The following is a 25,077-nucleotide window of genomic DNA, read 5'->3' as shown; positions in this document are numbered from 1 at the left end:
TTGAGTCTTCTGTAATACAAGGTCGAAGGTCCGTTTTCTCTACACAGTAGGTATGTTAGTGAAATGGTAGTGAATTACTGATAATTCCACTATTTTTAAGCCCAAAGGTCTTTCATTTTTGTTCCATTAATCAAAATTTGTACATTTTTGCAGAAACTAAAAACAGTATAATTAAATTTTGAAGTCGTCGTGGCCTAAAGGATAAGACGTTCGGTGCATTCGTAACTAGCGATGCAACGGTGTTCGAATCCCGCAGGCGGGTACCAATTTTTCTAATGAAATACGTACTTAACAAATGTTCACGATTGACTTCCACGGTGAAGGAATAACATCGTGTAATAAAAATCAAACTCGCAAAATTATAACTTGCGTAATTACTTGTGGTAGGACCTCTTGTGAGTCCGCACGGGTAGGTACCACCACCCTGCCTATTTCTGCCGTGAAGCAGTAATGCGTTTCGGTTTGAAGGGTGGGGCAGCCGTTGTAACTATACTTAAGACCTTACAACTTATATCTCATGGTGTGTAGCACATTTACTTTGTAGATGTCTATGGGCTCCAGTAACCACTTAACACCAGGTGAGCTTTTTTTTATGATTGAATCATTACTGGTGGCCCGGAGGCCTTTCCAGTTTCACCAGGACAGGTGGGCGAGCAAAGGCTCAGCCAGAAGGGGGACCAGGTGAGCTGTGAGCTCGTCCAAACATCCAAGCAATAAAAAAAAAAGCTTCAAAAAGCAGTAAATTAACAAAATAAAACAAGCAAAGTTTTCAGATTAAACCAAACACGAGGTTGTGCTTCAGGGGACAGAACTATTTATTTATAATTAATTATATGGCTACGACAATGAAGTAAGAAAATAGGTCTAGTGACACGGCCTTTATTTACTCATTTGTCGTTAGTCTCTCTACATACATCTCCTATGCCTATCTGTTTGGAAAGAAAATACAAGAAAAGTCTATGTTTCAAACACAAACGTTTATTTTCAAACTTCAGTTTAAAATTTGAAAATGATGGTGATTTGTTGGTTGTAATTAAATAGTGAATTATATATAGTGACTTGTTTCTTGACACATTATTAAAGAGAAATAATTTTCTAGTATACAGAATAAATACAATTAATCCCAAATAAGCACGGTGACATCAATAAAAGACAATATTAAAAACAATTGTTATTAATTATTTTCGTCAGCATCCTTCAAAACTAGGGTATGTTGAGAAAGTGTTATGTTTATAGTTTCATAAGTAAAAGCTGTGTTAGTTTTGAATGAATTAAACTTGAAACAAAAAATATATTTTATACTCGAATTTAGAGTTTGCAGTTTATTTAAAGGAGGCAGTTTCGTTTAAATAAAGCTTTTCATTGTTAAAATCGCGCTTAACTTGTTTATTTATAACCGTTTAAATACCCGTAGTATGTATGGTTTTTAATTCTCTGAACAATGTAATGAAATATGAAATGAATGAAATGAAGTCGTCGTGGCCAAACAGATAAGACGTCCGGTTGAGCGATGCACCGGTGTTCGAATCTCAGGCGGGTACCAATTTTTCTAATGAAATACGTACTCAACAAATGTTCACGATTGATTTCCACGGTGAAGGAATAACATCGTGTAATAAAAATGGAAACCCGCAAAATTATAATTTGCGTAATTACTGGTGGTAGGATCTCTTGTGAGTCCGCGCGGGTGGGTACTACCACCCCACCTGTTTCTGCCGTGAAGCAATAATGCGTTTCGGTTTGAAGGGTGGGGCAGTTGTTGTAACTTACTTGAGACCTTAGAACATATCTTGGGGCAGCCGTTGTAACTTACTTGAGACTTTAGAACTTATATCTCAAGGTGGGTGGCGCATTTACGTTGTGGATGTCTATGGGCTCCAGTAACCACTTAACACCAAGTGGGCTGTGGAAACCCATCCCACCCACTTAGGAAATAAAAATAAAAATTTTTTTATACATAGGTACATAAAATAACAATTGATGCATTAAACCAGAGGCTTGCGCCGACCCTTGACGTTTCTTTAAGTCATAATACTAAAGTAGTTAGTCTAACATATATTTGTTTGTGCTGTTCTTAAAACCACAGATTCGCCTATGGAAAAACCAACCAAATTTATTTGTATTTAGATTTAGTAATTTTTTCCCTCTCTAAGCACCTGTCATTTTTGTAAATACTTTGACATTGGCAAAATCAATGCCAAAGGCGTTGGAGCCAAATTATCTAAAAGAAGAAGAAGAAGTCATAATAAATTTGCGCTCGCTTAGTGCCAACAGACCATTTCTAATAATACAAGCTGTCAATGTCGATAAGCTCTGTTTTAATGCATTGCAATGAAATTATTTGACCAAATTGAAGATTTTCATACAGCTTACAATACAATAAAACCTTGAAAAGTTCTTTCAAATTTTTTATTAAGTTTCATAGTAGTCACCCCTTATTATTTCTATAAACTGAGCAAATATGCTTTATAAAAAATGATAAAAATGAGCACATTTGCTCAGTTTTGGCACAAACTCAAGCAAGGATTTTCATTAAATATTAAACATATCATTTTCGCATACATGACCATTTAAAAAATTTACACATTTTTTATTTTGTAAACTCTACTACCTCAAATCTTTGTGTTAATCATCACAGTGCATTGCTATAGACCACCTAGCTCTATATTGAGTTTACCTTTATAGTGTGCTCTGATCTTTATAACCTTTCCTTCTTAAATGTATTAAAAAAGAATCCCCATCAGTATGCACTAACTTAGTGATAGGCTAGATAGGCTAGATACTATCAAGTTACCTTATTCAGTATACCTTATTCTAAGTTTTTGTGTATGTCTATAGCTGTTTGTGGGCATTATTATTTATGGATATTAGCAATACCAGAGATACCACTAAGTATGCCCACTTTCACAATTTTTTTTTTATAAAATCTTCACATGTAAAAGTAATAAAACTTCTTTTATCTTTTTGTTTTGTCTTTGTTCTAAACTGTGCCCTTTATTAATTTGCAATTATAGGGCCTCTGTAGTCCAAAAGATTGTATTTTTTCAAATATACTCCCAATTAAAATACACTCCCAATTAAAATATAAAATTTCATTCAAAATATTTTTCATGTTTATCATTTTATGTTATATTTCGGACATTTCAAATGCTTTAAAGTTATTGCAGCAATATCTATGAATAAAATATTTATTATTATTATTATAGTTAAGTTTATGACTTTGCCAAAAGTTTAGAAAATACAACAAAAAGTTAAACTGACCTAGTGGCACAGTGGTTAGAAAATTTAATTGCTTGACTGAAAATGGTTGTAAGTTCGATTTCACTTCAGGAAATATTTGTTTCATAAACATGTTTGTTTGATTTTTTATTTTTTTATTGCCCTAGTAGACAGACGAGCGCACCTGATGGTGAATGGGTACCGCCGCCTATGGACTTCAGCAATGCCGGGGCAGAATCAAGCTGCTACCTACCGTAAAACCGTGCCGTTAATGTTGGGCCCTTAATAAATGTAATTGCAAATGTAAATTTGTATAGATTTAAACATGTGTATGTAAATCTTAGTTTGGAGCCAGCCATATTATGTGATTTGTTAACAAACGCCCCAAATTGAGAACTACCTCCATTTTTATATCTAGTACATTAAAATAGATAAATACAGAAGTTTATCGTGAAATAAAATATTAATAATTTCCACACAAACATAACATGTGTAATTTTATGAAATACATAAACTATTTATTAAATACTAGTGAAATTCAGCCACTCGTTGTGGCTAAAGTAATTGTTTGATAAATATTTTTCGAAAAAACGATGCGACACGATAACCCTATGTATCGTGACCGCCCCAAATTACCCGACCTTGACGTCGGAGCAACGCATAGGCACCGTCGCTCTAAGCTTGCCTTCTCGAACACTTCCAACCCACTTATGGTGGGTGCATTTAGGCATTCCATGTACCGGTTACCGTTTTCGTCGAATTCTTGAATGAATTACAGACTGCGTAGATCTATGTGATGAAATAGCATAATTAAATACAGAAAAATAGAAAGGTAGAAAAGAAGAAGAATAGTACTATGAACCTAATAGAATTCAAAATATTCTCAAAATAGATACTGAGAACATTTTTTTTTTTTTCTTTTTTTTTTATAAAGAGGGTTTTCTCGATTTCGAGACGTCACCCTCAAAGCTTACACAAAAAATTTAAACGCGACGCTTTATACTTACGTCTACCAAGGGAACATTTTTCTGCGGATTTAATTAACGTAAAATTAAATAATCAAGATTTAAACCATTCAATTTTTTTGTAAATTATGATTGTTTTAGTAAAAAAAAAAAACAAATGATGTACCATCGTAATGCTATTTTCAAATTTTACGTTCAGGTCGGTGAACTAAATAGCACAATCTATTGCTGCTATTACCACTGCTACTACGATACAATTATATGGAGCGTTCTCAAGCCACGAAGGCTTAAATTTCTGGAGGTTTGTCGTAATAAATAACCGTCCTGACTATTTCTACCGCGAAATGATTAATTAATGCGTTCGGATTTGAAATTATTCAACGGCCTTTATGGAAATGAGGGTTTGAAGTCATATTTCAAGGCAGGCGCTCGAAGTCACGCACGCCGCCTAATAGTATTGAGCATAGATTTTATGCTCGTATAATTTGTCAAAGCTAATAAAAAAATACGTTTCTTAATGTTTTCAGGCAAATATAGAATAGAAATAAAGAATACGTCCTCACTATGGCGGAGATAACAGCTGAAATGTTAATGTAAGTTTGTAACTACATATTTCTATTTTATGGAACCTACGGCACTCACTCATATAAGCAAAAACTTGTCGTAAAATACTCGTATTTATTGTATCAGCAAAAATTTTATTTAAATGTATAAAAAGAGTGTGTGTTGATTTAAATATGATCATTTAAAGAAAATTTAAAACTTAATGATTATTTTCCATTAAATCAATCTGTTTATTTTCACTATTAATTAATAACCGATGACATTTTTTGTTTGAATAATATCACACGTGAAAAGTTACTTCTAGTACATCTCATGCTTATTTTCGCAGCAGCGTCCCGTCGCTTGAGACGAAGGGCTCGGCGAATAAATTAACCCACAGACACAGCCCACTGAGTTTCTCGCCGGATCTTCTCAGTGGGTCACGTTTCCGATCCGGTGGTAGATCCTGCGAAGCACGGCTCTTGCTAGGGCGTGCTAGGCTTGCGTGTTAGCATTATCGTCAGGTTTGAGCCCCGTGAGCTCACCTACTAGTTAAGGTTGCGCTGATATGGTCTCTCTAGACCATCAGCTCAGGGAGGAAAAAAAATCCGCAGCGAATTAGTAATATGTTGTGGTTTGAAGGATGGAACAGTCTTTATACTATAAAATTGAGTAACCACCACTAGGTAGGCCTTGAGCTCATTTAACCTCTATGCAATAAATAAATAACAATAAAAAACCTTAAGGTTAATGATTTGACATGACACTATGGAGAGGTTAATAATAAGTTTAACCGTGTTCCATACAGGATAACGGTTAAACCGATTTTGTAGCTATTTGCGAGAACTTATTTGACTTGAGTATTAAAGTTAGTAAGTTAAAACGGTTTCTCGAGCTGTATGAGGTCTCGCGTTATCGTGGAGCAGTAATGGTGAAGATCGATTCATGAGTCGGGGCTGTTTCACTGCAAGTTTTGCTATCATTGTTCGGAGTTCGGCGCAGTAGACATCTGCCGTTATTGCTTGACAAGATCGGAGAAAGCTTTAGTGAATAACACCATGCCAAGACCACCAAACAGTTTCCGTTATCTTTTTATTGGTAAGCTTTGCTTTAGGACACTGTTGCGGCGTTTGACTTTCACTGGTGGTAGGACCTCCTGTGAGTCCGCACGGGTAGGTACCACCGCCCTGCCTATTTCTGCCGTAAAGCAGTAATGCGTTTCGGTTTGAAGGGTGGGGTAGCCGTTGTAACTATACTGAGACCTTAGACGTTGTAGATGTGCTCCAGTAACCACTTAACAGCAGGTGGGTTGTGAGCCAGTCCACCAAACTAAGCAAAAAAAAAAAAAAAATGCATTTTTCGCTTACGGCTATCGTAAAGAATCCACTTTTCATCACATGTCACAATTCGATCCAGTATTCCTTCATTTTTGTATCGATTCAAGAAGGCAACACAAGTTTCAACACGCATTTCTTTCTGCAGATCAGTCAAATCATGAAGCACCTATTTTTCATATTCTTTTATTTTATTGCTTTGACGTAAATGAGTCAATATTTTTGGTAATGGAATTAGCGGCATGGTGTAACGTTACGTTACACCATGCCGCTAATTCCTGGGTAGTTTAGGTCGAATCGGCTTCCACCATCTCTTTCAATTCATTGTTATGCATATGTGTGGGAGGTCTTCCATGTGGTTCGTTCTTCAAATTAAAATATTCATCACGAAAGCGTCTAAACCAAAATGACACGGTGCGTTCATTAGCAGTCCCCTTTGCAAACGCAACATTGATATTGCGAGCTGTTTCTGCAACGTTCGTTTCCCGTCGGAACTCGTATTTAAAAATCACTCGGATTTTCGAAGTATCTATCTATCTATCTTTCTTGTCTAGGCTAACAAAAAAAAAACAACTGAAAGTCGATAATCGCATGTTGCACATTTTTTAAAAGAAGAACCTCATACCATTTGAAGAAAGTTTTACTCAAAAATCTCAAACCATGAAGGTTCTATGTCAATTCGAAGTACCTATTACAATAGAACAGCAATTTCATACTTTAACCCCTATTACAATCTCCTTGATTTGTGGATAAGTTCAGAAATAGCTCGCAGCTAGCTTGCATGCATCAGTAAAATTTATATTCATAATAATATGTAAACGATACCTACGTATTCTATGGTCATAAAAGAGAGGTCATTCTTGTATTATTATGTTTTGTTTTTGTTTTTTTTTTAATTCTGCAACCTGCTGTAAAATGATCGTTCACATAAATGTTTAGCAAGGTTTTGCTTAAATGTGAAAAAAGAGATATCAATATGCGTCGGAAATTTTCTGTAAATTATTTTAGCTATGTATTACAATGACTTTATTAGTTTTGTATCAATATGATATAAACAAAAGCATATTTTGTAAAAAATAATTTTAGCGCCATTTTCTCGAAATCAGAACAAGAGCAGCAAAGATACTACAGTAAAAGAGCTTGTATGTATACCTATACTAATGAAACAAAATCACGAAATTAAACCCTATAAACACAATTGAAGTACATGCAATTGTAGATGCAAAGTTCCTAGAGCCTAAAAACGTTTTTTCATTCATTTTTAGTGTTTTCATCATCATCATCATCATCAACAGCCCACAGTCGTCCACTGCTGGACATAGGCCTATTATTTTTTTCATTATCTATTTCGTTCTGCGTCGACAGATAAATGCAGGGCGTCTCTTATGGGTGATTTATTGCTTTATCCATAGTGTTGTACTACGAAACAATACTCGATAATATGATTTGGTAAATTAAATTCAGGAAGTAGTTTATCGAAAATGTTGAGCGGCGTAGAGCTTAATGGCGCCATCTCGTCTATTTTTATGCATTGTGGACTGGAGCTAACAGCATCCGTCTGTATTTCTATCCCTCTCCTGCAACGCGCTGTTTATCTGTCGGCTCCCTATTCTCCCGTCAATATGTTTCGTTTTGCATGCGTTTGTAGTCGGTAGAGCTAGAGGGACACGACACGATGACGATAATATTGAATGTCCCAAATCGCGTCGTCTGCGGCCCGTCCTAATTTCATCCCCAGTCGTCGCGTACTATAACACATTATGTTGTTTTTCGTGCGTTATTTGTTTATAAAATGGATTTAAGAGCAGCGAGTTACGGACATGGACTGTAATTTCGAATTATTATAAATGTTTTCTGTGATGTGTGCAGTGGAACTATCATTAGCAATAATTGCTATCGCTTTAAAGTTCAGAGTGCAATAAAATTAAAAACTGTTGATTTATGACAATCATTTGAGGAAAAATGGCCACATTACCTAGAACGCACAGTTCTAAACATGCTTCGAGTATACCATCACCGTTTAGGTAAGTTCAGATCCAACAAGACGTAATTAAGGATTAAATCACTTTTCTTTAGTAGCCAACCGCTAAATTAATATCAAGTTTAGTCCACAGTAAAAAAGAAAAACATAACCTTTGTTATTTTGCTAATCAGTACCAATGACATTAATCTATGTATATTAATAATTTTAAATAACCTTTGTTATTTTCAATTTTTATGTAGGTATTCAACCATTCCGTCTATTTCTGTCGAGATGTAGTCATTTTACAACACTTCGACCTCATGTCTCAAAGCGAGTGTGGGTATCCACGTTGATGTATATGAGCTCCGGTAACCACTTTCCACCAGGTGAGCTTTGAGCTAGTTCAGCCAACTAAGGAATGAAAAAAATAATACATTGCTTATAGCTCATCATTCTCACCGTATCTTATTTATTTTATTCATACTCAAAAGGGCCTACGGCTATGAAATAGGTAAAATAGAAATAGGCTCCGAATTGATACCGTGCTCTTTTGATTTTAAGTCGTTACAAATAGATGCCAATGAATATATTGAAATTAATCGCGATAAATTGTTGATATGGACTGTTAAATGAACCATTTGAAAGTAATATTGTAATTATTTGCTGAGTTGATAGATGATTTAGTTGATGGATGAACAAAGTCCGAATTCGATTTAAAATCAACTAAGTACTGTTCTATTTTTAGTAATTTTATTGACCACGGTTCTATGCTTACATTTATTTACATTTTTTCTTCGTTTTGTCATTGTCATTTTTTTTTCTCGTCAAAATCTCGTCAATAGTCAAAATATATAAAAAAGAATATCGGATGAGAAACAGAAGAGTAAAATGTATTGAATTGTTTAGTCTTTACCTATTTATATATTAATACATAGATAAAACGTACCACGCGGTTAAATTATTACAGTAATCTAGAATTGACGAAAACCGTTGGATTTTCCCGGGATAAAGTGTCATGTAGCACTGTCTGGACACCTACTAGTAAATTTTTACTTATCTAAAATCACGAAACAGCCAAAATACATTTTATATCATAGCAGATATTCCGTCAGTATTGCCCCGATAATATAATTGACCAAAAAACTAGGAAGCTCGTAGATAATTATAAAGAATTAAACAAAAGGCTTCGACAAAAAGTGTTTTATAGTTTGTGTGTGATACCAGAATGAATAAACTATACAAATAAACAAAGAGAGGTATAATAAAATGGTCCAATGTCTGTTGGCTGTAGTAATATTACCTGGATATAAGGAGGGCAGTGATCTTTTTCCAGCTGGGTAGATATATCTAAGGCGAAGACAATTGGCTAAAACCTCACACTGGGTGTCTATCTACAGTATATTACAAGTCACGCCACCAAGGCAAATCCTACAAATACTGAATTAAACAACAAAATTTTCTTTTTAGTTTTTATTTATTGCGTATACTTTACTGTTGGTAGGACCTCTTGTGAGTCCGCATGAGTAGGTACCACCACCCTGCCTATTTCTGCCGTTAAGCAGTAAGGCGTGTCGGTTTGAAGGGTGGGGCAGCCGTTAACTGAGACCTTAGAACTCATTTCTCAAGGTGGGTGGCGGCATTTACGTTGTAGATGTCTATGGGCTCCGGTAACCACTCATCACCAGGTGGGCGGTGAGCTCGTCCACACATCTAAGCAATAAATAAAAAATTTGAAGAGTGAACAAGCCACCACCACGGCTTAGCTGGTGTAAAGTTGTTGCCGGGGCCCATAAATCTCACAGAGTGAATGCCGCCACCGCGCTAAGGCACAAGGTCAATCTCAGCTGTCCCTCAGCTTACCCTCTAAATCGGAAAACATAACAACTTCGCGACATAAATAGGCGGGATAATTGTACTTACCCGTGCGTTACTTGTTATAACACGCCTTACCACCAATAAATGTCGGTTGGCGATCGCACTACGCTCGTATAGTACTCAAAGAATGATGAATCCCATAGTCGCCTTTTAGGACACCGACGGAACGCGATGGGATTGTGCGTTTTTAGGGCACACAGCCAATGGCATTGGATATCATGCTAATTCGATTTTTATATAAAATATTTTGTTTTTCACTTTTAATGACATTTTGTGGGCAACGTTCTTGAAATTTAACTTGATGGTCGGTGTACGGGACATCGCCGACAAGATGCAGGAGAGTAGGCTGACATGGTATAGTCACGTAAAAAGGAAGCCACATGACTACGTCGGAAATTTGGCACTACTGCTCGACCCCAACCGGGGTTGAGGCTGCGCCACACGCTACCGTCGCTCTAGCGCGCTGGCACAAAGAGGACGGGACGACGCGTCGCGTTGGCTGCGGCCCGCGATGCGGTTTGCATTGTCGTCGTCGCTGTCGTCGCCGAACATACTGTGAAATAACATTTCGGACGACGGTGTATCGCGTTCCGACCCGGCAGGCTGGTCTGGAGTTCTGGCCCAGCGTGGTATCCCGGAACACCAGCGGCATCGCCCGGGCGGCCTGGTAGGGCCGCCGTACCGCGGAGACCGACGTCGGTCTGGTCCTAAACTTCCTTGGGCTCGCGGTCTGCTCCAAAGACCTTGCAGATCGTCAAGTACCACATACCTCGCGCGCCCCCTTGGCGCGGGGACCTCGTAGGAGGTTTGGCCCCGGCCCAAAAAAAAAGCACCCCCTACCGGCAAGCGTAGACAAACGTTCCAACTCCATACAAATTTTAGTTAACTTTTACGCCATCGAGAACGTTAAAAAAACTCGCATTAAGTACACAGAAAGCAATGCTATTAACCATAATCTAAGCAAATTTCGCGTAAGTTATCGTGAGACAGATGTATAGTATACGGAGCTGGCTATACGGGACTGAACTCGACATGTAAATTAATTGTCACGAATAGTACGAAATCTGTGTTTGTTATATATCCTGTCAGGAAACACAGCAAACCAGTAAGTAATAAGACTGATCGTGGCAAAAATAGATAGGACATTTATACTGTATAGGCTGACAACAGGACTGATACTATAATCACCGCAATTTGATATATTATTTCAGGATATTGTTCCATTATCGTGGAAGTCGTTCGTAGTAATTACATAAATAATCAGATCAGAAGTCGTGGCCTAAAGAATAAGACGTCCGGTGCATTCATATCTAGCGATGCAACGGTGTTCGAATCCCGTAGGCGGGTATAAATTTTTCTAATGAAATGCGTACTTAACAAATGTTCACGATTGACTTCCACGGTGAAGGAATGACATCGTGTAATAAAAATCAAACCCGCAAAATTATAACTTGCGTAATTACTGGTGTTAGTACTTAGAAACACATTTGCAATATTGTTTTTCTTTGCAGTACAAGTCCTCGGAAGTTGCAAGAAATGGCGATGCCGTCAACTGAAGGTCACGGTGAGTTTCTCTTCACGTACACAAATCTTTAATAAAATTACCCTTTATATGGGCTTTCTGGATATCTACTAAGTTATATTTTATATCATCACATGCCTTACCCTAGTCAATTCATTAGGGAAAACAAAAGCCTATCAAACTGACTTGGTTCTCTTTTTTTAGTTTAAATCAATTCTTTTAAATTTTAGATGTTACAAATATCAGTGGAATCAGCATGAAGCAGTATGAAGAACAGTTAAACGGATTGCGGAAGGAGAATTTTCACTTGAAATTGAGGATTTATTTTTTAGAAGAAAAACTCGGCAACGGATCCCCGCCCGCGGTACAAGTGAGTAATCAGTTGTTTTAAAATATAAGATCCTACACAACAATTCGTTTCTTAAAAAAATATATACCTAGTCAGGTCATAAATTCTGTCACATGTTTAATGTAAAATAATTGAAACAAGTTTATTCATTATGTAACCATTCATATACCAAAATGAACTCAACAAAACATAGATTCTTATGACACTAAAGTTTATTCAAAATGACCTCCGTGATTTTGAATACAGGCCTTCAATCTGCGCGGCCAGTCGTCTATCGCAGCACGAACGAGGTCCATGTCAATATCGGCGGCTGCCTTAATCAAGGATGTCCTGAGTGACTCCAAATTGGGATGAGGCTTTGAGCACGCCTTTTCCTCCAAGTGTTGCCATATCTTGTAATCTAACGGATTCAAATCTGGACTGGAGGAGGGCCAGTCTTCGTGCCGGATGAAGTCGATTTCACGCGCCGCCAGCCAGTCTTGTGTGCTCTTCGCTCTATGAGCTGGCGCCGAATCATGTTGGAATACCCAGTGCCTGTTATTGAACATGGTATGAGAAACAGGTTCCACAAGGTTCGTCAGGACTGTATTTTGATACACAACTGCATTCGTTTTTACACCTTTCTCACAAAAATGTACCTCTGTTAAGCCCCAATAAGAAACTCCCAACCATACCATGAGCGAGGATGGAAAATGACCTCGTTGGACACGCGGAATACGGTTGCTCGCTTCTTCACTACTGTGTGCATACACCTTATCATTTTGTTTGTTGTAGCTCTCTTCTACGGTAAAATTTTTTTCATCCGAAAAAAGAATTTCCCGATATTTTTTTCCCGCGTACCGCTTCAACAAAGCGCGGCATCTCTTCAGTCTCAGGTCCATTAGACGAGCATTCAAACGATGTCCTGTTTTTCTTCGATATGCCCGAAGCCGTAAGTCTTCATTTAACACCCTTTTCACCGTGGTTCTGCTTAACCCCATCCGAAGGACCAACAGTTTCTGCTTACGTTTGGGATTTCTTTGAATTCGCGCCTTCACAGCTTTTATCACTGCTGGAGTCCTAACAGACCGAGGGCGACCACTTCTTGACCTGTCATCTACACTAGAGTCTTCATTGTATCGTTTGATGGTACGATAAACGAATCTTTTGGTTATATTCAAATTTTTCAGTATGTTAAAAATTTGAATTGGCGCGTAACCGCAACGATGCAACGCAATAACTGCAACACGGTCTTCTTTAAGCGTCCACTCCATATTTAAAAATGAGTAAAATTCTAAAAGTATACATTTTTATTTTCATGAACAATTCGAAATTCGAATTCAATAAACTTTTTTGTGGCCAGCATTCTAAAAGAAAAGTTTTTACTGTGTGACAATACTTATGACCTGACTAGTTATATTATTGTAATGGTTAAATCGTGAAAGTGAATGGCCTTCCTTAGTGTCGATAGTCGTGGTCTCATAGATCGATTGTATCCTCTAGAACTAGATCAACGAAGGCACTTCAATTATTTATATTTTGCACCGCACGCTCTACGGTGAGTGCATTTAGAAATTTTTCGAAATTAATTGTGTGTAAGTGTTATCCGTCGTACCAGAACAAACCAATTGGAAAAGCCTTGGAAAAGCTTGAAAACACTTACATCTATGTTACAGGGTCTCTTAGAGCACAACGTTCGATTACAAGTAGAAGTGGAAGAGTTACGACGGCAATTAACTGACAAGCAGGAGCTGCTCGCGGCCGCAGCTGAAGCCATCGACGTTCTAGAGCAGCAGGTGAGTTTGTTCTCTGTCCTGTTTGAGAGAGAAAGAGAGAGAGAGAGAGAGAGAGAGTATTGTTTACTGTACACCAAAAAACAAATAAACAGTGTGATACATTAAATACAAAAAAAAATACAATTGGCGATCTTATCGCTAAGAGCGATCTCTTCCAGACAACCATCAGGTGGATAAGAATCATTTGGAAACGAATTACGCGCGGTGTACCAATCCAGTGAAACATACATACATACACATAAATATAGGTACATACATATATCCCTAAATATACATACAATCTATGCACAATGTAATATAATAATAATTATTAAAAATTTTGCTTCTTTACACATAAATAAGAATAAGCAATTTACATATAAAATATTATATATATATCATATATCAGTGGTGTAGATTGGGAGAGGCCTATGTCCAGCAGTGGACGACTGTGGGCTGTTGATGATGATGATGATGATGATGATGATGATGATATAAAATATTTGCTTAGTGCAAGTTTTTTAACTTCTCGATTGCGTAAAATTTAACTCAAATTTGTATGAAGTTGAAACAGCGCCCCTAGCGGCAAACGAAGGGAAGCATTTCCAACTCCATACAAATCTGTTGTTTCATCTATACAAGACTCATCTAAATATTTCATCTTATCGCTTTAAAATATCAGTCTTCGTGTTGTTATCTCGTATGGGTGGCATCGACAATAATCTTGTCAATTTTTGGAACCATTCAAAATTTTGGTGGCGCTTGAAGAATGGAACGTATTTGTACTGCGGGCTCACAACACACGGCGTTAGTAACTAAGCAATATTGTTAGGCGCTGGGGTTCGGAATAAATACAAATTCTACCGAAGTATAAATTAAAACGTTATTTAAAGCTTAGAACACTTAAAACACTTCACAAACACTTTAAAATTCTCAATTCGCTTCTTCCGCTTCGCTTCAGGTGATCCGTTCGCTGTTTCGCTTCGAGTAGTTCCGATTACTAACTAACTTCGTGCCATCTCTGCAACGCTTTTATAGCCGCGACGACATCCCTAGATTTATCGGGAACATTCTGGGCAAGTCGAGTAGCTTCGATGTGTGTTTCCGATGTCTGTCAATAGATGGCGTTGTACTTATCGAGCTTTATCGAAGTTACGAGTTCCTTTGATATTCGTTTCGGCTGTTCAGCGATAGATGGCGTTACTCTTACCGGCGTAACAATATTATAAATTTAGCGTTATTCCTACATAATGGAAGTTGTCCGTGAAAACATGGTAATTACGTGTGGAGCCCCAGTATAGTCGTATCGTTCGACATAAGCTCACCGGACGTCTTACCCATTAGACGAATGAGATGTTTCGATTATTTGCAATCGTTAATTTGCCGCCTGATAAAGTTTAAAAGATAGAAGCTTAAAGTCTGAATACCTTTGGCAATAGTAACAAAATGTTAGCAGGTTACACGTGAGCACTGACCCGTCCGCGCGAAGAATAGCCCTTTAGGCTATCAGCGAGTAGGTAGGAGGGAAAAAACGAGCACTGTGTTTTTACTGTAAAAAAGTTGTAACTATTACTGTAATTTTTTTTAATTTTGTAGGGTTCAGTCTCGACCGACAGTATGGAGGTCTCCATGAACAATAGCGCTTCGATGAAAAAGGCCGCCGATCCACATGACGAGGTATTCCTTAATACACTTACTCTAGCCTCAAAGTTTACTTTTTAGCTTTTGAAAACGATATATTTAAACATAAATCCGTCATTCATAATAGCAATATGTGCCATTAATAGATAGCGTAGAGTTCGGAGCGGCAATAATCGATTAGGACTTTAATGGCTCCGTCCATCCTATGGAGAGTAGAGGTAAGGAGGACCGTCTGTGTGTGAAAAAGTGTCCGTTAAAATCTGCTAAATAAGGGTGGCGCTACAGTAACAACCGGGTATATTTAAAAAAAAGGCGCTGAAAGTTATTAGAAGAAATAAAAGAGGATGAAAGAACTGTAAGCACTATAAAATCTCAAAAAGTATCTTATTTAAAGCTGATAAGAAAATTGAATCGATGTCTCCACGTTTTACCACAGAAAGAATTTTAGGTTATATTGACGAAATTAGTTTGGACTATGTAAACATGTGAGGTCTTGTATATTGCACTGTCACTAACTACTCTAGTCATTAAATATATTTAATTTCCTAACTCAGCATACTTCAATCAGTTAACAACTCAAGGTGGGTGGCGCATTTATGTCGTAGATGTCTATGGGCTCCAGTAACCACTTAACACCAGGTGGGCTGTGAGCTTGTCAACCCATCTAGCAATAAAAAAAAAAACAACTGCTCAGTTCATATCATACCCTGTGTCTGTGCTAGCGCCATTCTGGAGGATTTTTGAACTTTTATTTAGTACTGAAAGTGGGACACTTTTTCAAGCTTCACCCGTATGAGACGGTTCTCCTTACCTCTACCCTTCATAGTCCATCCGCACCCATCAACCGTTTTATCTTGGACCGCGAGGAATTTATCGCTATTTTGCTATTATATTCGAATTTAATTTAATTTATCGCGTAAACATCGTTCTCCTAGACATGTTCGAACAAAGTAAAGCCGATGTAGCTGCTGTGATTCTTATCGGGTACAATGGTTTTTAATGCTACATCTACTGGGGTGTTCTGTTAAATTTGATTATATTGATTTTTTTATTTAGTTTTATGATTATTAGGAGTAGAATTATTTTGATTTAGGAAAATCGAATTGTTATATATTTTAACGAATTTGTTTTAAATTATTAGACAACAGAGAAGCGGGATGCTGTGGACGATACGTGCGCGGAATCGGAGTCTGCAGGGTAAATATAGTTTGAACTATTTTTTCTATAATGTGTGATAAATAGAGCATTAGTTTAACCTATGAAGTTCGAATGTAATTTTATTTTTTTGATTATAATGTACAGAGTCTACATGTTGGACATAAAAAAGCATGTGTGAGTGTATTTTAATAGGAAATCATTACTTCAAGTATAGTTTGTAACGTGAAATGCTTAGTATTTATAAAGTGTTTGGTATTATGGAATTAAAGTGTTGAGAAAGTACTTATTGAGACCCATGAAGGTATGCCGCGAATATTCCTGCCACTGCTCGTGTATACACTCGTTTATCACATTTTTAACATATTAAGTCGTCGTGGCCTAAAGGATAAAACGTCCGGTGAATTCGTATCTAGCGATGCACCGGTGTTCAAATCCCGCAGGCGGGTACCAAATTATTCTAATGAAATCCGTACTTATCAAATGTTCACGATTGACTTCCACGGTGAAGGAATAACATTGTGTAATAAAAATCAACCCGCTAAATTATAATTTGCGTAATTACTGATGGTAGGACCTCTTGTGAGTCCGTGCGGGTAGGTACCACCGCCTGCCTATTTCTGCCGTGATGCAGTAATACGTTTCGGTTTGAAGGGTAGGGCAGCCGTTGTAACTATACTGGATCTAACTATAGAACTCATATCTCAAGGTAGGTGGCGGCATTTACGCTGTAGATGTCTATGGGCTCCAGTAACCACTTAACACCAGGTGGGCCTTGAGCTCTTCCACCTACCTAAGCAATAAAAAAAGCCCGTTCGGCTCCTTAGAGTACGGGATCAAAATTGAATTGCACTGTCAAAAACGTAACACGACAGCTCCAATGGTTTGTCCTGAGCATTGATAAACTATTTAGTCATCAGCCACGAAGGAACCAGGTATATTATATGTGTACGCAAATATTAGAAGATTTGGCCCACTGAGTTTTGTTTAGTTTAGTTGTTTATTAAGCGAACAATACACATTACAAGCTAAAAAAATACACCATATTAAGAATAAGTAAAAAATCTGGCTTTAAAAATAATCCACGTGCGCACGACCAAACAAGACAAATGTGGCTGAGTGTGAATACAAAGTTCCTTACAATTACGATAACTAGAACTAATCTAACTGATAATATAAGGAAATAATTTCACTCACAATATACCTACATTAAACAATTAGACTACATACTTAATCTACTATTAACACTAACATGGAGGATTCCCTTGAAGATTTTTATTAACGTCACTAGCATCCAAGTAAAAATGTCCAAATCAGCTGACGATTTTGCCAGTTCGTTATATAGGTGCGAGACATTCGGATATTATGATATGTTGTTTTTGTAAATTAATAATGCAAACACATTGTTTTTTCTCGCCGGATCTTCTCAGTGGATCCCGATTCCAATCCAGTGGTAGATTCATCGAAGCACTGTTCTTACTTGAGCTAGTGTCAGCCAATTCTCCCAAGTTGAGTCCGTTAGCTCACTTGACCGTCTGCGCGTAGTTTGAATAGCCTCTTAGGCTACCAGCGAATAGGTAGGAAAAAAAAGTAGATTTGAATAAAACATATCGAGTTTTATAGGATTATAATATTATATGTTGTTTTTGTAAATTAATAATTCAAGCACATTGTTTTTTCTCGCTGTATCTTCTCAGTGGGTCGCGATTCCAATCCGGTGGTAGATTCATCGAAGCACCGTTCTTGCTAGGGCTAATGTTAGCTAATTCTCTCGGGGTGAGTCCGTTAGTTCACTTGACCGTCTGCGCGTAGCTTGAATAGCCCTTTAGGCTACCAGCGAATAGGTAGAAAAAAAAAGTAGATTTGAATAAAACATATCAAGTTGTAAGAACTTCAGTGGAAGTTTCTGGCAAAATTCCATCAAAGTCCTGTAGATGGTGCTCGTGTCGTTTATTGTTCATTGCGTCGAATGACTTTATTTCAAATAATTATACTTAGTGTGCTATAAAACCATTCGCTAGAAAATTATATATATAACCCCCATATATATATATTTTTTTTTGTTTCAGTGATTACTTAGCGGTCACAGTGAACAATGAGGATTTGGTGAGTGTTGCATTCAATTGTCGTATGTTTTGAGACATATTTAAATAAACTTTTAAAAAAAAGACGTGTCATGACAATTGTTTCTTGAGGTACCTAGTTATAAAATCTAGCCACGATTACTTGATACGATAATTAATATATACGGTTTTGAGGTAATTGGTCCCCATGCTATTTCCGAAGCCGAGGAGCTAATATTTTTTTCACGCCGAATATCCATTAAGAACGCGTGATATTGTTTCCAGACGAGGTCAACGTCCGAATGTACGATGTGTCCTCTGATTACGGACTTAAAACAAATATGTGAATACATAATATAAACGTTTGTAAAGTTATATATTATGTGAATACTTTAAAGTTTTGTCAATTTTTATATTTCGAGCTTAGACAGTTCTCCCGCGTCACACAAACTCTAACACCAAGCCTAAAGGACGGATTTTTTTAACGTCTTCATTAAATTATAATAGTTAGGAAATCCTCAGTTCCTGGCATTTGGTTTGATTGTTTGATAAGTTATAAATAAAAAAAATGAAAACAAAATATCGAAAAAATATTTCCATTAAGCTATGTCGAATAATATCACTAGTACTAAAAACTATGTAAAATGAGATTAAATGCGATGAGTTTTCGCCGAAAACTATCGTTGATTAGGTTTGATTCTCGTTCGTAATTGAAAAATTGACATTGAAAATTTGTTTCTGAATCTGTTGAAAGATGAAACATCGATAGGTTGAATTTTGCAATACATTTAAGGTACCCAGCGAAATATTTGCACCGATAAAAAAAGCACTATAATTAAGAAAAAAAAAGAAAATATATATTATAATATAATATTTTCCTTTTACAGGACGAGCTCATGAAATTGAGACGCGAAAACCGTAAAGCTTTACAGATGATTAAAGGATGTATGAAAAAAATACAGCAGCAGGATAAAGAGATTAAGAAGATTAAATTGGTTAGTATCTATATTCATGATCAGTCCACTATTAGACGTAGACTTGCCTCAAGGTTCGCTAGCGGATTCCCGCGACCTTCAACAGGTCATTGGATCACATTCATTGCGATAAAGTGGCACGACACGAAAACACTCACATCGTGGCCCCTAACGGTGCTTTTAGGTACCCCAAGCACCGGTCATCGTTCTCGTCGAACCCGTCGGTTGCGACGAAGGGCTCGACGAGTAAATTAACCCATAGACACAGCCCACTGAGTTTCTCGCCGGATCTTCTCAGTGGGTCCTGTTTCCGATCCGGTGGTAGATTCTACGAAGCACGACTCTTGCTAGGGTTCGTGTTAGCAACAACGTCAACTTTGAGCCCCGTGAGCTCACCTACTCGTCCGATGACGCTGTAATGATCTCTGAAGATCATCAGCTTAGGTAGGAAAAAAAAGGGTCACGTTGTGGGAAACATACCTACATAGCGTATTTCAGTTATGTGTACTAAAGTTGTCTAATTATGAAGATGAATCGAAAAGGATAAAATAATTTAAAGGTCGTCGTGGCCTAAAGAATAAGACGTCCGGTGCATTTGTATCTAGCGATGCACCAGTGTTCGAATCCCGCAGGCGGGTACTAATTTTTCTAATGAAATACGTACTTAACAAATGTTCACGATCGACTTCCACGGTGAAGGAATAACATCATGTAATGAAAATCAAACCCGCAAAATTATAATTTGCGTAATTACTGGTGGTAGGACCTCTTGTGAGTCCGCACGGGTAGGTACCACCGCCCCGTCTATTTCTGCCGTGAAGCAGTAATGCGTTTCGGTTTGAAGGGTGGGGCGGCCGTTGTGACTATACTGAGACCTTATAACTTAATCTCAAGGTGTGTGGCGCATTTACGTTGTAGATGTCTATGGGCTCCAGTAACCACTTAACACCAGGTGGGCTGTGAGCTCGTCCACACATCTAAGCAATAAAAAAAAAAAAGTTCTTCGAAATTCTAACCTTTTTGCTTGCTCAAAATGCATAAACTTCTTATTAAAAGTACTTACACATTCACCAAGTCTATGATGGGAAATGAATTGATGCCACGGCACTAGCAGTTGCTCGCCTACCAGTCCTGGTGAAACTGGGAAGGTCTCCGGGCCAACAGTTATCCTTCAATCCAAAAAAAGAAGTAGCACTGGCGTTGCCCACACTCTTGTTGTGACTCCGTGCGTATGACGTGCGATATATAGATGAAGGCCGGCCGAATTTCATGCGAGCTGTATTTTGTTCTAAATGCTATATGAGTCTGAGAATAATAGACGATTATGTCATTTTATTTTTAGCATGACTTTATTAGCTTGAACTGTATACATTTTTTTGTTTTCAGCGCTCACAGTCCACCTTGTGTTAAGTGGTTACTGGAGCCCATAGACATCTACCACGTAAATGTCTCAGTATAGTTACAACGGCTGCCCCACTCTTCGAACCGAAACGTATTACTGCTTCACGGCAGAAATAGGCAGGGTGGTGGTAACTACCCGTGCGGACTCACAAGATGTCCTAGCACGAGTAATAAAACATAGTGGCAATATAATTTTCCGCAACTTCAAGATATCCGATTACATTAGTAAATTTATTGACGTATCAAGGACCTATGACAATACGATAATTAGCTTAGCCTAAAGCTCGCTGTTATAAGATACCGGGGCAGAGTTAATTCCTACTGTAACAGGTCATTTTTGCCAAGCACCGTCCGGCTTGGCTGAGAACTTTCTCTGACGACTTTTCTGAGCCCTGTGTCATGTACTTCTACAAAGAATATAGAATATTTTAGCGTAATGCAGCAGTTTGGCCGTCTCGCTGGCATTGCTGATGTTAATAAGCGATGGTGACCACTCATCACTTCAGACAGGACTTGTATTAATTAGTCTTTGAATGATATAGAAATAACAGTTTTATTCAATATATGAGGGATATTTTAAAATACTTTTTTTTTTCATTTCATGTTACTGACGTATAATAATCGTTGTAGTCGATGAGAAGGCTAAAAAACTAACTTTTACTATATTCTAATCATATTTTAGGATAAGGAATTGGCATATGCCCACATAAGTGACTCGCAGCTGGAGAAGTATGAAGAGATATTAAAGTGTAAAGATGAACACATCAGAGATTTGGAAATCAAGATTAAAGATTTGCAGAAGAACTTTGACACAACGCAACACTTTGAAAATTCAGGGTAAATATTCATTGTGAATTAAATGGCCAGAAAGCGATGTTGTGTAATTCGTGTAGTTGATGCAATAGTTACAATAAGTAAAACGACCAGTTTACTCAACGAATAATGCTATTTTGGCTGGAAATCTTATAATAAGTACTGAAGTAAATAGATATCTTTCTTCAAGAGGCTGTGACCTAACTTGTGTAGATGGAAAATCACGTTATTGCCTACGAGCTACAGCAACCAAGAATAGATTCATTCGCGAAGCAGCTGCCCTTGTGTTGTTTGGTCTCCTCAGGAAGCGCTCGGGCAGTTGTTAGCAAATCCCACCCCTCCTGAATGAGCTTTTGCTAGCCCCCCCGACCTAGTGGAACCAGTAATCTTTCCTTCACAAAAAGGCAAACCAGTCGATCGTAAGCCCATGGTTTTTTGCCTTCGACAATCAGTAATTTATAATCCAGACAATTTACTTTGCAGGAATCTTCAACAATTATTGACCCGACGACTACAAGGACTTGCTTATTTCTTGGACAAATTACTGTCACACAAGTAAGTCGTAAGATATTTTTATGTAGGAGGTACACGCTCGCGATTGAAATTGTATTTTTGGGAGCTCCCGAGCTGATCTATCAAACGTTTGTAATCCATCTATACCTTAGCTTGTTTATATTATTTTGTTATTCTAAAAATAATTTATACAAGCATTGCTTTTAGTTTGCGATCTGACAGCTGACAGAATATCATATTTTGTGAAATCTGTCGTACGATTCATTTTCCTAACATTTTGTTAGATTAAGAAAAAAAATATTTACAAGTTCTGGAAAACGGCAGGCGTCTGGCTTTAATGAGTTCGTGAATAAACTTAAACTTATATACATTAACGTGTTTCTTGCAGATGCGTGTTAGGTGAAGACAAGAAGAAATTAGCCGAAAGTATTCTTGAGCAAAGTTTAGCTCTACCTGTGGGACTAGAGCTAGACGAGTCTATGGCTCCAGATGAACTAACAATGGACGAGAGTAACCTGGACATGTCGCAATCGATGAGAATTGAAGATTTGACCATGATGTTCGGACACCACGTAATGTGCAGCGAAGACAACAAGAACTTCACGTCGACAAAGATGCTGAAAAGGTTCCCCCCAGCAGACATGGTATCCGAGTCGGAATGCTGGTCAGAGCCTGACAGAAAAGTATCTCTCGCTAGAGTCGGTCTCTGCGACACCGGCGTCGCTCTCGTACACTCATCCTGTGAACTCAACAGAGCTCGCTACCGGAGAGCTAGAATCTCTCACGGATCTCGCTCCGAGGACACGAAGACCAATGACGTCGCCGTCATCGAAGAAATCGCTCAGCTCACTAAATACAACGAAAAATTGGAAGAAGACAACATTGACCTGCGCGGAAAACTTGAATCACTTAAAAAGCAAATTGAAGACCTAACTTCAGAAAACGACGAATTAAAATCGAATTTATCATCTGAACGTTTTAAATTATTGGAGGCAAACGACAATGAACAGGCTTTGAAAAAAACACTTGTAGGCTTAGAGCTACAGACGAAGGAAGTCGAACAAAAACTCGCCGAGGCCTTGCAAATGACTGAGAGATTACGAAGCGAACGCCATGAACTAGAGGAGACGTTTATGGAGACAGAACGATCTCTGAGAAGAGCTGCCGATGAGGCCGCGGTCCAAGCCTCACAAGCCGCACTGGAACGTGCTAGAGCCCAACACGATAGATTACGTATCGAGAGAGAGTTAGATGAAACGAGAGAAAAATTGGTAACAGCCATGGAAACTAATTCTCGGTTGGAAATTGAAGTTGCACGCAAAGCAGCCTTAGAAGTCGAAGAAGAGGTCCCCATTATGCCTCACGAAATTCATTTAGAAGACAGACCAACGTCTCCTGATCAAGGAATAGATAGCGACAGATTATCCAGTCTCGAACAGAATGACGCTATAGCTTTATCTCCACGTAAGTAATTAATTGTAATATATCAAGCATAAATAAATATTTTTACTAATAAATATTTACTAACAATCACGCCATGTTAACTGGTCCTGTGCTAAGTTCGTAAAGAACAGTTACCAGATAATGCAAATAAATTTAAGATTTTTATTATACACATACATATATTTAATATACATCCATAGTCCTGGAAAAGACATTTTATGTTTATGGCGGGATTCGAACCCGCGACCCCCTTGTGTAGTGACCATGTCACTTACCCCCACACCAGACGGCCAAGCATGTTAAGGGATGTTTATTTTACAACTAGTATATATGAATATTAATTTTTCAGGTTCCTTGTATGAGGAAAATATTACTCTCAAACAAAAACTAGCAAGAACCAAGGCTACACTAGCTGAAACTCTCACACAGTTAAACGCCGCAAACTTACGGAAGAGGAGTGTTCAGCGCGCAATTTGTAGAGAGATACACAAAACTCAAGGTGTTCTACGGAAGGCTAGAGATCAGTTCGAAACTCATAGTAATATGTAACGATTATTTCAGTTTATCGTAATATGGTAACTTTGCTATCAATAACATGTTATTCATCGTTAAATTATGGACAAACCTAATTTTAAATATTACTTTGGTCTGCTCATTTTAATGTTAAATTTAAAATAAAAACGTGGTCCATTTTTGTAAATTAAATCAAAATGGTAGTTGTTGACTTTGATCTGTCATAAATTACTTTAATAAGCGTGTATAATATAAATTCCTTATTTTGTACTAATATCTGTGATTTAATACGCCAAGCTGGTGGCAAATTTATCTTTAACAGGATTCAACAATCTACGAAGTCTGCAAATACATAATTTGTGCTATCTAGCTGACTCTAGTTATTACACAAGGTTTTACTTTGTAAAAATAATTTTAATAAAATACATAATTTCGATTGGAACTTTTATTTCTTAAAATATTTCCTTTTTTTATCTACCTATTCGCTGGTACCCTAAGGGCTATTCCAACTTCGCGCAGACGGGCTCAACCTGAGAAAATTTGCTAACACCAGCCCTAGCAAGAGCAGTGCTTCGCAGAATCTACCACCGGATCGGAATCGCGACCCACTGAGAAGATTCGGAGAGTTACTCAGTGGGCTGTGTCTATGAGTTAGTTCACTCGTCGAACTCTTTGTCGTAATCGATGAGAGTGAATCCGGGATTCGACATGTATCGGACGGCGCGGCATTGCATTGTCCTGTGGCCTGGGTCAGATATGGAATTAGCCGCTGTCACGATAGGATTGTTATTGTGTCTCGCCGCTTTGTCGAAGTAGCGTTCGGACGCTACTTTAGGATACGTATCGGATTTAAATTTAGATCGTCGTGAACATTCCTCGATATTCCTTACGTACCACGGTGCTCCGACGGTTCTCGTGCAGAAACGGGATTGGATGACCTGGAGAGACCTCCACTGCATGCTGTCCGCGTTAGCCGACACTACACTTACATAGGTCATGGCGGAACGTATGCAAGTTTTGAATAAGGCGTCATATTG

The 25,077-nt window shown here is 37.9% G+C and overlaps 1 protein-coding gene across 3 annotated transcripts; it reads left to right on the top strand.

The window, feature by feature from the left end:
* The first annotated feature begins 930 nt into the window (after positions 1 to 930).
* On the top strand, positions 931 to 24,476 carry cnn (phosphodiesterase 4D interacting protein centrosomin). Of its 3 annotated transcripts, XM_089740255.1 has the most exons (13): positions 931 to 1,208; positions 4,712 to 4,777; positions 11,411 to 11,463; positions 11,652 to 11,791; positions 13,426 to 13,545; positions 15,121 to 15,201; positions 16,307 to 16,362; positions 18,390 to 18,426; positions 19,271 to 19,378; positions 21,441 to 21,595; positions 22,055 to 22,126; positions 22,473 to 23,548; positions 23,877 to 24,476. In XM_089740255.1, the coding sequence occupies exons 2-13, from the start codon at positions 4,749 to 4,751 to the stop codon at positions 24,074 to 24,076; spliced, it is 2,127 nt and encodes a 708-aa protein (XP_089596381.1). In that variant the 5' UTR covers positions 931 to 1,208; positions 4,712 to 4,748; the 3' UTR covers positions 24,077 to 24,476. The 3 variants fall into 3 exon arrangements, with proteins under 3 accessions (XP_089596381.1, XP_089596382.1, XP_089596380.1); XM_089740256.1 differs by lacking the exon at positions 4,712 to 4,777 and having other exon boundaries at positions 1,006 to 1,208; XM_089740254.1 differs by lacking the exons at positions 931 to 1,208; positions 4,712 to 4,777 and adding an exon at positions 7,646 to 8,085.
* The last annotated feature ends 601 nt before the right edge of the window (positions 24,477 to 25,077 follow it).

This window comes from Bombyx mandarina, chromosome 04, assembly GCF_030267445.1.
Source record: "Bombyx mandarina strain Sakado chromosome 04, ASM3026744v2".
Taxonomy (NCBI): Eukaryota; Metazoa; Arthropoda; class Insecta; order Lepidoptera; family Bombycidae; genus Bombyx; species Bombyx mandarina.
The sequence above is the reverse complement of the archived record's forward strand: the minus strand, read 5'-3'. Positions and strand labels throughout refer to the sequence as shown.

What these genes read in the sequence shown, in the direction of transcription:
- cnn (XM_089740254.1), top strand. Translation starts at nt 8,024, where the DNA reads ATGGCCACATTACCTAGAACGCACAGTTCTAAACATGCTTCGAGTATA. An exon ending in GCCGTCAACTGAAGGTCACG is followed by an intron (nt 11,464 to 11,651) that starts GTGAGTTTCTCT and finishes TTTAAATTTTAG; the next exon opens with ATGTTACAAATATCAGTGGA. An exon ending in CGCTATAGCTTTATCTCCAC is followed by an intron (nt 23,549 to 23,876) that starts GTAAGTAATTAA and finishes TTAATTTTTCAG; the next exon opens with GTTCCTTGTATGAGGAAAAT.